The sequence below is a fragment of the Phalacrocorax aristotelis genome, chromosome 3 (assembly GCF_949628215.1).
Source record: "Phalacrocorax aristotelis chromosome 3, bGulAri2.1, whole genome shotgun sequence".
Taxonomy (NCBI): Eukaryota; Metazoa; Chordata; class Aves; order Suliformes; family Phalacrocoracidae; genus Phalacrocorax; species Phalacrocorax aristotelis.
Genome location: NC_134278.1, coordinates 107,326,123 through 107,340,448, shown reverse-complemented (window position 1 = coordinate 107,340,448; position 14,326 = coordinate 107,326,123). Strand labels below are relative to the sequence as shown.

The 14,326-nt window shown below is 39.0% G+C and overlaps 1 protein-coding gene across 2 annotated transcripts in view; it reads right to left on the bottom strand.

Annotated features, from left to right (window-relative positions):
* The window catches only part of UBR2 (ubiquitin protein ligase E3 component n-recognin 2), a 66,315-nt gene extending 52,451 nt beyond the window's left edge, over positions 1 to 13,864 (bottom strand). The window contains exons 1-6 of one of the 2 annotated variants that reach the window (XM_075088999.1): positions 13,690 to 13,864; positions 9,189 to 9,448; positions 6,322 to 6,400; positions 4,644 to 4,757; positions 1,730 to 1,857; positions 582 to 720 (exon numbers count right to left, since the gene is read on the bottom strand). In XM_075088999.1, the coding sequence (XP_074945100.1) occupies positions 582 to 720; positions 1,730 to 1,857; positions 4,644 to 4,757; positions 6,322 to 6,400; positions 9,189 to 9,448; positions 13,690 to 13,767 (798 nt within the window). In that variant the 5' untranslated portion in view covers positions 13,768 to 13,864. The remainder of the gene's footprint in view (positions 1 to 581; positions 721 to 1,729; positions 1,858 to 4,643; positions 4,758 to 6,321; positions 6,401 to 9,188; positions 9,449 to 13,689) is intronic. The other variant, XM_075089000.1, reaches the window with a different exon arrangement.
* Positions 13,865 to 14,326: the final 462 nt, after the last annotated feature.

Sequence of the window (14,326 nt, the reverse complement as noted above, 5' to 3'; positions counted from 1 at the left end):
TACACAGCTGGCAGAGTGCTTCTGAGACTGGTTAAAATTATATTCAGCACATAGTGATTCTGAACTCATTGCTCTTTCTAAATGCTGTATTAAATGCTTTACCTCTTCCTGCCATTATCATCTGACAATTACAAAAAAGAAAATTACATTTTTAAAAAAACACAAGCAGCTCCATGAGCACCAGAACAAAAGCAGCTAACTATGGATTTTAGCCCTCAGAGTTGACCACTCTTACTTTGAGAAGCATCTCCCATCCTTGGAGCACATACAGGCGTTCTTTCAATGTCAGCTCCCTTGTGTACAGTGAGGGGTGAGCTAAAGCTGCTGCCTGTCCTTGACAGAAGAGTGAGAGAAACCCTGCTATCTACAATTAAAAGACTTACTGGAATACATTTACAGTGAAACATATATTCAATATCAGGTCTGGTTTGGATTGGCCAATAAGTTAAGACATTTTAGGGTGGCCTGACATACAGGGCTCAATCACATTAAGCACACTCTTTGTGAAAACTAAAGTGTAGTCATATAAAATAAACATTTGGGTAAGTATAATTAAAAGTTCTAGCAATTAATTTACTTACATCTCTGTCTACTGTTGTTGCAAAACCAATAGCTTCTTTCTGTGTGCAGTTGACAGCCTTCTGAAGAGTATAAATAACTTGTTCATAGGTATGGACTTCATCATTAAACAGCATGCAGTAGTAAGTGTCACTCTTCTCACTTCAAAGCAAGGATTGAATTTATAATTTGAAGTAATGTAATTTTTAAAATCAACTTCTAGTTTAACAAAGTTTTCCACCAAGCAGACAGCCCAAGCCTAGGCTTCTTCTGCTATACTGGAACACATCTCAACAATTTATTTGAAAAGGACTGACCACCCCTAACTTCTATAGGAATGTGCATCTTTCCTGCAGAATGAAGCCCAAAATGAGCAAAATTTTAAGACAATACTTAGGTCTAAGTATTATTTTTGGATATTTGTTGATTATGAATTGGTAGTTTCCTACTAAGGAAAACACGTTTCCTTCCATTGCAGCTGTGCTCAATACATCCCCCCATTGCTTCTTAGAGATTTCAACGGTCTTGGCATTATTCTGCCACACCTGTTTCCCCAATACTGCATAAACATGTAAGAGACAACAAGAACTTGGCAGTCCCTTAAAAAGCCCAAACTCCACAATCCTCAGAACCACAACTTATTAAGCTTATATAGATTCAGTGCAATCTTTTGATTCCTATCACTTAGGCAGCATTCTCACTCACGCAACACAAAGTAAAAGAAGTTACTAACAAGATGTCACAAATGAATCCATGATAACTATGATGCTACAATACACTGAAATATTCCGTAATGCTTCAAAATTTGTAAGAAGTGGATCACCAAAAGTACAAAATACTTCTGCCACCAGAATTTCCGTAACTTTGATCATAAGAAATTAACTCACTACTTGTTTGAGGGTACTGTATTTTACTGCTACTTTTCAATATTAAGAAAACAAAGGCATCACAAAGACATTGTTTCATCAACACTATGAAGAGAAAATGGGCTGTATAATCACAAAAGAAATATGAGAAAAACAAATCTATTAAAATAGTTTTAGTCCACTGTCTACCAAATATTCCTGACAATTTTAGGAAAGGCAGAAAATATATTTAAAATCAGAATTCGCATTTTCCATTGTAAATATCTAAAAGCCTTTAAAAGGCAGAAGGCAAATACTATACTTACATCATTTCTAGGCCAGGCAATTCATTTTCCTTTTCCCATGTTAATATATCTACTGCATATTTAAATGTGATGGCAAAAATATTATAAGCTCTTGCTACCATATCTTCTGGTAACTGCACAAGAGGATCCTGGAAAATAAGTATAAAAAGCAATTGAGAAATTAAATGACATTCAGAACAGAAATTGTCAAATTTGCACCTCTCTGACAAAGATGAGGCAAGCATCATTAACGATGTCTTTCTTTAAATGACTTTACATTTGAAAGAAATAGTCAATGATCATCCTGTTTTCTTTCAGTTCTTCACTGACAATCACCAAAGCAGTAATCTATCATTCAACACCTAAATGTTGACTTGCCTCTGATCAGCCACTTAAATTTTCACTTCTCCATTTTCACTTTCGTTGTTCCCTTTTCTGCGCACCTTTTAAGATAGTTCTGAAAAACTTAACCTCAGCTGTATTAAAATCTGCTTTTTCCACGATGCCTTCAAAAACATAATTTGAAATCACTGCATCTTTTGTTTCACTTATCAATATTAGTAAGTCGCAGAATACAAACAACTATGCATCTATTGCCTTGTTTTATATGTAGCATGCGTTTAGAGGCAGAGTTCTTATCAGTCCAAGCTGATAAAACATCCAGCACACTGGGATCATGACTTATGATGCACGTCTCTTACATGCTGTGGCATATAAATAATTAAATGCTTAAATGTAACTAGGTATTTCATAATGATCTGCCCATGCCTCAGTCTTGTTCAGACAGCTGTTCCCCTTTTGTATGTGGAACATGCACCTGCTTGTGCCCACTCTGCACTCTCCAGGGTGTCCTCCATTCGACATCTGCAGCAGCCACTATAAACTCATCCTCCCCTCTCTGCCAGAGGTAGAATAGCTGCTGCTGCAGGTGGGGGAACTGAAATGAGGAGGGGAAGGAAGAAAAGTGCTGCCTCAGCCTGCAAAGTCAAAAGGACGACATTTTGGAGCAGCAAATGGGAACCACTGTCAACTCAGAATCAGGTAGTACAGGTACTGCTGCCATTTCCTTCCAATCCATTTCAAGGAATTTGTGTGTTAATAGAAAACATTAGAAACCTCTTACCTGAAAGGATTATTATTCTACTGTTTTGAATTTTTGATGTTGAGAACAATTAGTCCCTCTTCTACAAGGCTGGAAAGGGAACACTGCATGCCCTGCAGGTCACCTGGACATGTACTACACACTGGGTCACTGACTTGATTCATCACTTGATATTTTGATGTATGTGTAATTGTTAGCCAATTAAAATATTTAATAGTAACCCAATTTCTGTTTTAGGAATACCTAATACCAAATTCTGTGTTTCACTCCAGTTTATGTTGTATAAAAATGGCCACAATCTTTTCAGAACTTAAGTCTGCATTACCTACAGGAGGCCCCTGACAGTCAGCAATTCACCTGTACTAGCAAAGTTTATTCACCCACCCCTCCTCAAGATTTTTTTGGAATATTTGGAAGCTTTACAATAGTGTTAATAACTGCCATTCCTCTTTTTTTGTTTCATTTAAAACTTATCTAGGGTATGGAGAACTATCAGTCGCCAAAAGTAAAGACAATTCTTAAATAGCAGCACTGCCTCCATTCCCAGCACTTTCAACAAAGACACATACCTGGGCAAGGCAGTAAACAGGCTCTGATAACACCCAACAAATGATCCTTGATCTACCTCAAACAAAACACTGCATAACGTAAGAGATCTCAATCCCCTTCACTCATGGGGAAGAAATACAAAGCCTGCCCAGTACCTTAATTTTTCTGTCACTCACACTGTGTATTTTTGGACGTAGAAGTTAGCAGTGCACCCAAGATTTCAGAACAAGTTTTCTAAGGCTGCCCACTAATGTAAACTGGCCTGTAGATCAAGGGGTGAGTCCATGCACCAGAGCTAGAGTCTTAGGGTTCAGACAGTGACAACAGATTTTAGAAGGACCACTCTCACTGCAAATACAGTTTCAGTTGCTTCACTTAAACCATCAGATCAGCAAAACTACTACAAGAATTTGCCTTATATTTTCCCTTCAAAAAATTCCCACAGAAATTGTATTACCTAAGAACAGATGTGAGTGGCTAGACCAGAAGCCCAACTAGCCACTCTCGTACCCAAGTGTAATAACAGATAGTCAGGGAAGAGTATAAGAAAAGGACAGAACGCTCCTCTGGCCTCCAGTAACTTAAGCCACTAATACTTCCCAGACCAAAGATGGTATCTGCAATTTTTAAATGGCCAGTGTTAATTTTTTCTCTCCCCAAACATGTTACATTTCATTTTGAATACATATAAACTTTGAACAACATTGGTGTTTTGTAACAGTCCAACAGCTTGAATACATACTGCAAGTAGCAGCATGTCTTTTTGCATTTAGTACGTCCAAGCCGTTATACTATGAGAAATGGTGAAGCTTTGATAGACCTCTCTCTTGTATCTCCATTACAGCTTTCCTGTAACAGCAAGTTATTTTTATTTTAAAAATCTGTGCACTTTACTATGGTAAGAATCAGAACGCATGTTGCACAGCTTAATTTGGCTTCTTCATGCACATGATTACATACATTTCTTTTTTCCACATGGCAGACTCCCTTCACCTTTCAGAATAAGACAGAAGAACAAAGAAACAGAACTGAAGCTGCACAGGCAGCCAAGAGCATACAAAACAAAGCCTTCAAGTAGAAAATGTCATTCTAAATCACTCCTTAAGTTAGTCAAGACACTGGTTTTGTCTAACACATAGTGTGGTTCAAATATTACTATTAAATTTCCTCCCATCTCTCAAGCATGGCATACAAGACTTAAAATAACCTCATATGAATGAGCTATATATAGACTCATATATACAGAGTTAATGTTTTGAAACATGATGCCTCAATTGTTATTACCTCTTCTTCTGCAGTCTCTGAAGTGTTAAGTTCATGCTTTTGGCAGTAAGGACCTTCTTTCCAAGCTTCTGTATCACCACAGTCACAGAAACCCCCTCCCCCTGATGTTGTCATCTAGAATTATTTAAAAACAGTTCATGTGAATATGCATATACATACATGCACATTAAGAAAGGAGTAGTCATAGCTGAACTACAAAAGCATGATCACAACACCTGATCGTTTTAGCCAGTATTCTATTAAAAAAGCACAGTGAAACCATACCTGTTTCTATGATGGCTAAAAGCTTATCTATTTCAGTCTGCCTACGCCAAAAGAAAATTAAAAATAAAAAACCAAAAAACCAGCAACAAAAAACCCAAAAGCTTCAAACATCCCCATTCTGCCACACTTGAAGGCTGTGGGTTTCTTCTGGTTTTCAGTTTTTCTGAATCTATTACTTGCAATGTCAACTGTACCATTTCAGATTCTCACATCTTTAATCTGAACAAAGCTAAACCAAATAGCAATACTGCATATAACAATATAGCAATAATTCGTATAGCACTATTACACAGTAAAAGATGTGCTGTTTACAGTAACTGCAATCTACAGACAAAACTTACAAATTGCCCACTTAAGTCCTAGTAAGCACAGAAAAAAATCTGAAAACTGTAGTGATATGTTTACACTGTTTTAATAAAATGGATTTTAAAGCTAAGATCACCTCAAATTAAGAAGTGTAATAATAGTTGTAGTTCAAAAAGAGTATTAACTGATTCATAGAAGAATTCTTGTTTCAACTGTTTTTGGCATACAGGTATATTCTGTACATACAGGTACATCCTAGACTATCGACAAAATCTGACAGCATTTGAAACATTTGCTTTCACTTTTGGATGTCACTTAGATTTGTTAATTCACTAAGCTTGCAAACTAAAAACCTACATACAGGAAGTACGCTGATACCAGCAAATTGGGTTGGGTTTCTTGGGGCAAGTTGTTGTGGTAGTTTTTCTTCCCTAAATCCTAGTGCTCAGTGATCGGATTTACATTAACAGCAGTGCAGTATTGTAGAAACAGATTTACAGAAAGGCTGCACTGGTAGTTTTCAGTTAGCTTCTTAGTTTAAAAAAAAACCAAGGCCTTCTTGGTTTTGCTTGTAGGTTTTTTTGAACTAACCTCTACTGCTACTAGCAGTAGATTACTAAAATAAACAGCATCTACAGTTTTAGTTTGCTATTTTAACTTTATGTTTAAAAACAAACAAAAATCCTGCTATTGTACAGAATTTGGTAACAATTCAGATGTTTAAAGGAAATAAGTTTTAAATAAAAGTTGTTTCTTAATAAAGATTTTTCAATACCTTTTAAACAGTCAAACATCAAGGTCAAAGCATGTTAAAAAATAACTCTTATGCTGTAAAATTCACTAAAGGGCACATGTTAAAAATACATTTGTAAGCTTAACTGTTGTGCATAAAATTTAACTGCTCGATATTTTGAAGTGTTAACTTTCAGAATTTACACTCAGGTCAAAACACTCAAGTTCTTATAAGATTATTGCAGACATGATGCCAAACTTCGCGTTCATCCAGCATTTTGAAATTATGTATACATTCTTCAACTTTAAACAAGGAGTTTCATACACATACAAGATTATTAATGACTACATCATATATTCCAGCAGTATTACTAACCCGGTATCGGTGCTCTCTATGGATACTTCCAAGAAAGCACTCCATGCATAACACACAGGTTGGGTCAACTGCACAGTCTCTGAAAACCACAACAACAAAAAAAGGCAGCATTAAACAAGTGGCTTTGCCTTTAATTACATATTTTACAACAAGTAATTTTCAAATATCACCAATATGAACCTTCTGACTAATGTATATATTATTCTGAAAGAGGAAAGCGATGGCTTCCAAGGAGGGGCAAACAAATGAAGAAGCAAAAAATCTGTTTTTATAACAGAAGAGGCTTTAAAATATTGTCTGGGTAGCATGTATATTTGGGCAATATAGCCATTGCCTTCACGAGGCAAGAGAAGTATATAAGCAAGTAAACAGATGAATTACAGAACACAGTACAGACAGGTAAAAGTATAAACCCAAGCAAGTTGTCTCAATTACAGAGGACAAGCATTAATAATCTCCAGCAATCAGAGGAGATATTTTTTCACTGAATACTGGAAAGATAGCACACAACAGATTAGATCAAACCTCTGCTTCTCATTTTAGCCCTACAAGCTCACTGAAGTCCAGGAACGCAATTTCCTCAACCAGGAGATCAGAGACCATAAGAAGGTCCTGTCTACAAACACTGCTCTATCAGATAGAAGTAGTATTCCCAGCAAAAGGGGCTAAACAATTGTGTTACATTTAACTGTTTCTTTGAGGAACACTAAAAACACACACGCCTACGTAAGGCAAGTGACTAAAATAACTAAATAACTAAAGTTAAATACTAAACTAAATAACTAAATAAACTAAATAAATAAAATAAATACTAAACTAAATAACTAAAGTGACTAAAATAACTACCAAGAGAATGAATGTCTTATGATGGCTATTATTAAAACAAGAATTCAGAGAAACAACTTATTTTGTGCAAAAGAAAGCACCAGAGATCCTATGAAATGTTATTATCAAGAATTCTCTTAATTTCATTTTGCCAAATAAATTAAACCAGGTAATCATTGAAAGACAACCGTGACATACTATGCATAAAGTACCATTTTCACATTTGTTTTCTCCACAGGAGCCACTAAAGGTGAAAATATCAAAGCAAAATTATACAACACTTCTGTTTTAGAATAATTTGTGTTCACTGAATTCTTTAATTACAAAAAATAAAAACACTTATTATGCCTACAGTATTGGGTAGATTAGTTCTAAATATTGGGTATCGATTCTTCAGAGCCCTAAACTTGTGGCAACATACTTACAAATTCAGAACCATTTGCCAAGTAATTTCTCAAACAAATCAGGGTGCTTATACCTAAAGCAGAGGCAGATCTGTAAGCTTCACAACTGGGCAGAAAAGCCACTGTCTCAGAAATGGACTCAAAACAATTATTTTCTGTATCCCACAAGAGTTTAATTTAAACTCTCATTAATCCTCATTACCAAAGAAAATTACTCAAATTATTAACACCCAACAGGAAACATTAAGAGTTTTACATCTGTGTTCAGTACTTAATCAAGAAAAGATGAGACTTGATAGCAGCAACAGCAAAAATATTCTGTATTCACTGCTGACCCTGACCTGAGCAGAAGATTGAACAAGATGGCCTACCAAGACATCCTTTCTAACCTGAATATTGGGACTATATTGCTGTATTTAAATAGTTTTTCTACTGAAACCAAGACCCTAAGTACAAACAGCACATTCACTCATTCTCTAAATTCTACACCAATGGACTGCATTATTCTATGTTTTCATTGTAGATTACAACATTCTGAAGGATATACTTTACATATTGAGTTGTTGGTCTTGGAAAAAAAAATGTTTAGAGGAAATTAACAGAACACCCACAGTTCTCAGTAGTCCACACGAAAAGCATTTGATCAGTACCACGTTACTTCTAGGTTGCAATGCAACTTCACTCAAATTAAAACACTAGTTCTGAGGTTTGGGGGTTTTGGTTCTTTGACCAGATTTCATGAAAAGGTAACAGAAAAACTGTGGAAATTCTTTTTATAGCCTCTGATAGTCCTTAGCCTCCAGCTTACTAATTCTCTACCCAGATCTCTCCACTTTTTCACAGGTGTGTAGGAAGAACCTGAGAACACCTGAGAGGAGTTGGAGTTCTCGTAGTGGTTGAAAGGATCTGAAGTACCCACCAGTTTAATCTCACCCATCTCAAGATAAGAGGTCTCAAAAAACATTTCCAAAACTACCTATTCTAACTGATCATTGAAACAGAAGTGCAGAAGAGGCAGCTTGCTGAGTGAAGTATCTCAAGTCCACTCTGAATCAGAACTTCAGCAAATCAGGTCAATCAGCTATGATGTTTCTAGAAAAGGAGAGCACTAGAAAGTAAACTACTACTACAATCATTCTCTCCTTGTAGATGAAGGGGATGGAAACCCAGAAAAATTAACACTCCAAATCAGATGGACACTCCCTCCCCCCATCACTCCACCAAGTGGGGTTTATAACTGTTTTAGCATCCAACAGATTGGTTTAACAGGTCACAGAAAGGGATCTAAAATACAGGATCAACATTAACAGCTGATATTAAACACCTAAATTACAAGCACATACACCTGCCTGCTTACTTCTGATTAATGCCCTTAAATCACACTGACAGTTCACCTCAACTACTTTCTTAATCTTGCATTTCTTTTGTACGGAAACACTCTATACTGATTAATATTTTCCCATGTACAAACCTGTAGTGTGTTAATACTCCCCTGGTCCCACCTGTCATGAAACACTGCAAGGTTACTTTGAAAATACATCTGAGGTATTAACTTTTCATTAGGACTGCATGTTCTTATTGAAAAATGTTCCATGACTTTACAAATTATAAATACTTCACAATGCTAAGTTGAACTACCTGCAAGAATATGTAGGCTCTCCCACTTTAAAAACGCGGCCACAAAGATGGGAAGGTTTGTTTGCTTGCTCAAGCTTTGGAAAGCCAAATGCAGGATCTTCACCACAAAGATACCATTCCATTGGTCCCAGCAAAACGTGTTGTGCCAGCATGTCTTCTCTTTGTGGGGCAGGGTTAGGACCCCTGCAGTAAATTTTTGGTACATAATAGGCCAGATGCTGGTATACTTCTTTCTGAAGGTCATTTGCTTGCAGCCATTTCTTTTAAATGAAAAGGAAAGAGAACACAAATTGTTCATTAATAAAAATGCCAAATATAGTTCTATCCATCAAGATGACTTTTTTATTTCTATATCCAAAATCTAAAATGGCATTGCAAAACTAGAAAGCCATGCTTCCTTCTAAGTGTTAAATCTAGATGATCACAGAAGACATTATGAAAGGAATAATTTGTTTCCCTGCTTGCACATTTTATCCCTTTGACACACAAAATTATTTTCAAAAAGACAAAATTTAAGAGACCAAATTCTTAAAAATTTTCCTCCACGATGCATGACTAGTAGAATGTCCCAACATTGGTAGTGACTTAGGATAAGGATCAAACTATGCTGGTTGCATTGCTTTGGAGTGCAGACTGATGCTGCCAGCTGGGGACACAGAGGAGCAGCGGAAGCCTGGAGTTGGCAAGGAACAGGCAAAACCAAAAAGTACAAGGAGAACGGCAAACACAGCATTAGGTAACAGTCCCTCTCGTATTTAATTTTAACAAGCTACTTATGAAAATGACAGGGGTTTGGTTTCTCCTACCACCAAAATAACTGATCTGAATTACTATTTCAAGTGTGATGTTAGATCCAAGAATTCTCTTTGTCAGTCAATTGTAAAAAACAATGTTGACAGAGTTTTTAAAAGCCAAACTACTGTACCTGCTATAAGCCTCTGAAAAACTCTCAGCTCTTTCTAGGTTTTTTTCCCTTGTATACACACACAGAGTAAAAAAAAACAAATCCTCCAGGACAACACTTGTTTTATTTTGGCCTTGTGGATTACAATTTTGTAAAGCTTTAAACTGTAAATTAAGGCTGCAAGGTTTTTATAATAAACAAATGGGAGCAAGCACATATTGCAAGTGTGCACTGATTAAATCCTGTGTTACGTAAACAGCCTCAGTATGCCATTTCTCATTGTAAATATGACAACCAGATACCCTCTGGCAACTTCAGAAAAATAATTTGGAATCAACCTGAAACTGTACATGAAAACCAAGAATTAATTATACCAAAATAAAAGGGTTTGGTAATCAAATGTTACAGCTTGATTTACTCTGAATTATTTATGACTTACTCTTAAGAACTTATGTTTGAGACAACACAGTTGTTGTAAGTTCTTCAGGATACAGACATATACAGTCAGCACACCATTTGTGCCATTTAAAAATGGCTGCATTTTTGCCTTTAATACACTGCAGCATTTTCATTAACTAGACTATGTTTTCTAAGCAGAATTTAATGTAAAATAAATTATTTCTCAGTATAGCTCTTAGTAGAATAATATGCAGTTCTTACTTCTCCTTCCTTAAGTTTGACTACTTAAAATTATAATCAATCTGCTAAACCTTTCTGTGTTGATCTAGCTTTGATGGTGAAAGCCCAGATTTCTTCCAAGGAGTTCCATGGAAAAAGGTTGCCAAAAAGCTGTATGCAACAATCTGGAAGTTTACAGATAATCTCACCATTCCCCCAGGATTCAGAGAATAGCACACAAAAATGAAAAAGTAAAAGTATTGATTACTAAGAATTTGATTTGTTTTCCTAGCTCATTAATCTCTTCCTCTCCTTTCTTATTTGTGCCAAATATCTGCTACCACCAGGAACTGACCCAATGACAGTGAAACTGACTTAGTCTCTTCCATTATTCCCATTTAATAAGATAATTTTTAGATTACTTTCTAGGGTATATGTCAGTTATTATGCTTGCATTTTTCTCAGCAAAATACCTTTCATTTCAGCCTCTTAATTCAGCAGTACGTTACTAATTTCTACCTAGAAAATACACAATGCATATTAGCTACACTACAAGCTCAGGCAAATACCTAGCCAGAGAAAATTCTTGTTCCTCGAGTATATGGCTTTCCCATCCCAAAAACTCTGGGAGTAGTTCCCTGAAAGTTAGGTGTGGCAACACTGAATGTCATCACACAAAGTCTTTGTGGAGCCAGTTCTGTATGCATAACTGTGTGCATGCAGTTTTGAAAATCAGATCCTGGCTAAAAGAATATCAGGACGAAGTACAGGCTACTAGGTCAAGGAAACAGATGTCACTCCAAGAGCTATTAGGAAGGCAACTCAAAATACTGTTGTGCATGTAAAATTGCTACTAGAAATATATCCATATGCATACATATGTTGCACTGCCTTTCTAAATCGCTACCTAGGAGGCACTGATCTCCAATAAAACTACTAAAAACTTTGGAATTTGTTAAAAAAATATTTGTATTTAGGCAAGTTCTCAGATAGTATTTGTCTATTTTCTATCCTGAAGTCACATGTACGAAAACCTTATGTTCTACTCTCCCAGGACAGGTTTTTATTAAAAAGAGAAGTATATTCCTCTTTACCTCCTCCCCTGCAGCAACTTTTGACTGCCCTGGAGGGGGGGAACCAAAGCATTGATCAAATCACATTTTATGTAAGTAAATACCTAATGGTCCATTGAGATTTCTATTAAATCCACATCTAAGTAAGAGATACGAGGCAAACAAAACATGTAATACAAATAAGCCATAAAAAACTCAAGTTCAATGTTTCAAAAGGTAAAAAGTACAACTTAAAATTTTCTTAGCTGCACAAATAAATATTTGCAAAGTTGGCTCATGTTCTGTTACAGATAATTTATTCTTTTTGATTGTTGTTCTTTGGAAGTTTATAATTAAATTGTTGCAATGAGAAATTGAAGCATGAAGTGCTGCAAGTATTGCTTTAGGATGGCATTTGTTTTGTTAATATTGGGCTATCAGCAAAGGAGGGAGAACATCAATGCTAAAACCCAAGAATGTTGTTTACTTACACAATCAGGTAGTGCCAGCAGCATTTACGTGCTAGCACACTGTAGATTTGAGAGTGACAGATCTCAGAATTGTAGCTTGTGCTAGTGATCACAGAGACTAAAACTGAAGAAGAATCGACTAAATTTAAGCCTGCACTTGTACCTATACCAAATTCCTAAATGCGTTTCACTTGGTGTACCATTGCCTTTGATTTAACTACGGTGTGACCCAAAAAAATCATCTGCTACTCACACAAACAAGGTAGTCTGGACTCAGTATGGGCTACTATATGAAGCGTTTGATGGAATTACTCGGTTTCTGTTAAGGGGAAGGAAGACTAATCCTGGAGCTAAATTAGCTGGGCTGTAGCTAACAACACACATACGCCCATCTAATCATAGCTTTGTCTGTACTGTAGATATACCACCATAATCTGAGGAAAATCTGAATTATAACATTGTCTTTTATTTTCTTTTGGAAAGTAACCAACGTAATTCTCATTGAAATACACAGAGACACCTTTTCAAGGTCTTATCCTACAGTATTTTAATATATATATCCAGTTCCTCAAATGCACAAGTCTGTAAGGTCTGGCACCTACACCGGGAACACAAGTTTCTCTGAAAACTTTACCCTCAAGATGTCACTCCTCTCCCCTTTCAACTACCTCTCATAAAAGCAGGAAAAGTATATAAACAAGAATAGATTTCTTCAAGTATTACTTTGATTTTACTAATATTTTCCCTACAAGCGTCACTCTCTAATAGTCCTAAGCTCAACTAGTGCAAGCTTTTGCCAGAACCGCATCTTAAGTACTAGGGGAGGCGGGGGAAGAATCCTGTAACAAACCTTCACCACCACAGAGCATATACGGGGTCAGACATCCACCTAAGTCAACGGCGGGAGGGGAATCTTCTCACGTCGAGGCATGACTGCAGATAGGGAGACGTGAAAAGGAAGCAAGCTGGGCAGGAGGACTAAACTCCTCAGCTGCCCGGGGAAAGCTAGGAAGCAGCAGGCGAGGGAGCGAGATGCCGGGAAGCGGCCCCACTTCCCCCAGGCCCCGGCCCCAGCCCCGTCGCGGCGGGGGATCGCGGCCGCCCTCGGCTGGGGCTGACCCCGTCCGGGCGGCCGGCTGGAGAGCCACCTACGCCGGCCGGAACAACAGGACAAGCTGGCTGCTCTCTGCCACTGATTTTGGCTACTGCAACAGCGACGCTGGCAACAACAGCGGGCTGGGGCGCCGCTGCCAGCCAGGGCTGCCCTCGGGAGCAGCCCAGGCAGCGACACCCCCTCACGGAAAGCCTGCTCCTCGCACCCCGGCCCCAGGCACAGCCTCGCCCCGGGCCCGGGAGCGGCCCCCGGCCCGCACGACCACACCGCCGGCCTCGCCAGCCCCCGCTCCTTCCCCACCCCAAACGCTTCTCGCCCTTCCGCCCCGGGCCCGCCGCCTCACCACGGCGATCTCCTCGGCGGAGCACTCCAGCAGGCTCTTGTCAATGGCCTGCACCTCCGACTCCAACTCCGCCGCCATCTTCTCCCCCCCCGCGCCGCTCCCGTCCACCGCCGAGGCAGTGACACCCGGAACCGGGCCCGGCCGGCCGCTCTGCCCCGGGAACCCACTTCCGCCCCGCCTCCGTCCGGCGCGGCGCCGCCCGCGGGGCACGCTGGGAGTTGTAGTCCTTCCCCGGCGCCTCCCCGCCCCCGCTGCCCCGGGGTACGGCGCCCATGGCCCAGGGCCGCGGTGCGGGACCGCCTTCACCCGGTCATTTTCCCTTCTCGTCTTCTCCAACGTGAAGCGATGCCCGGGGCGGGGGGCATCTTCCATCTGGCTAGCACTTAAACGCCGCTCACGCTCGAGGGCCCGGCCTGTCAGCACGGCCCGTGGGCGAGGCAGCGGCAAGGGCTTACCCCGGCTCCCCGCGTGGGTGAAGAGAAGAAAAAAATCAGTTAAATAGGTGAATCTGGCAACTACGGCTTTAAGGCAAATGTTACTAAATGGCAGCAGCTTTAAGACTGGTTGCCCAGCCGTCCTCCTTCCCTGGCTCCCGCGGAGCCACGCACCACCAGGCTGTAGCACTGTCGTGTTGTGG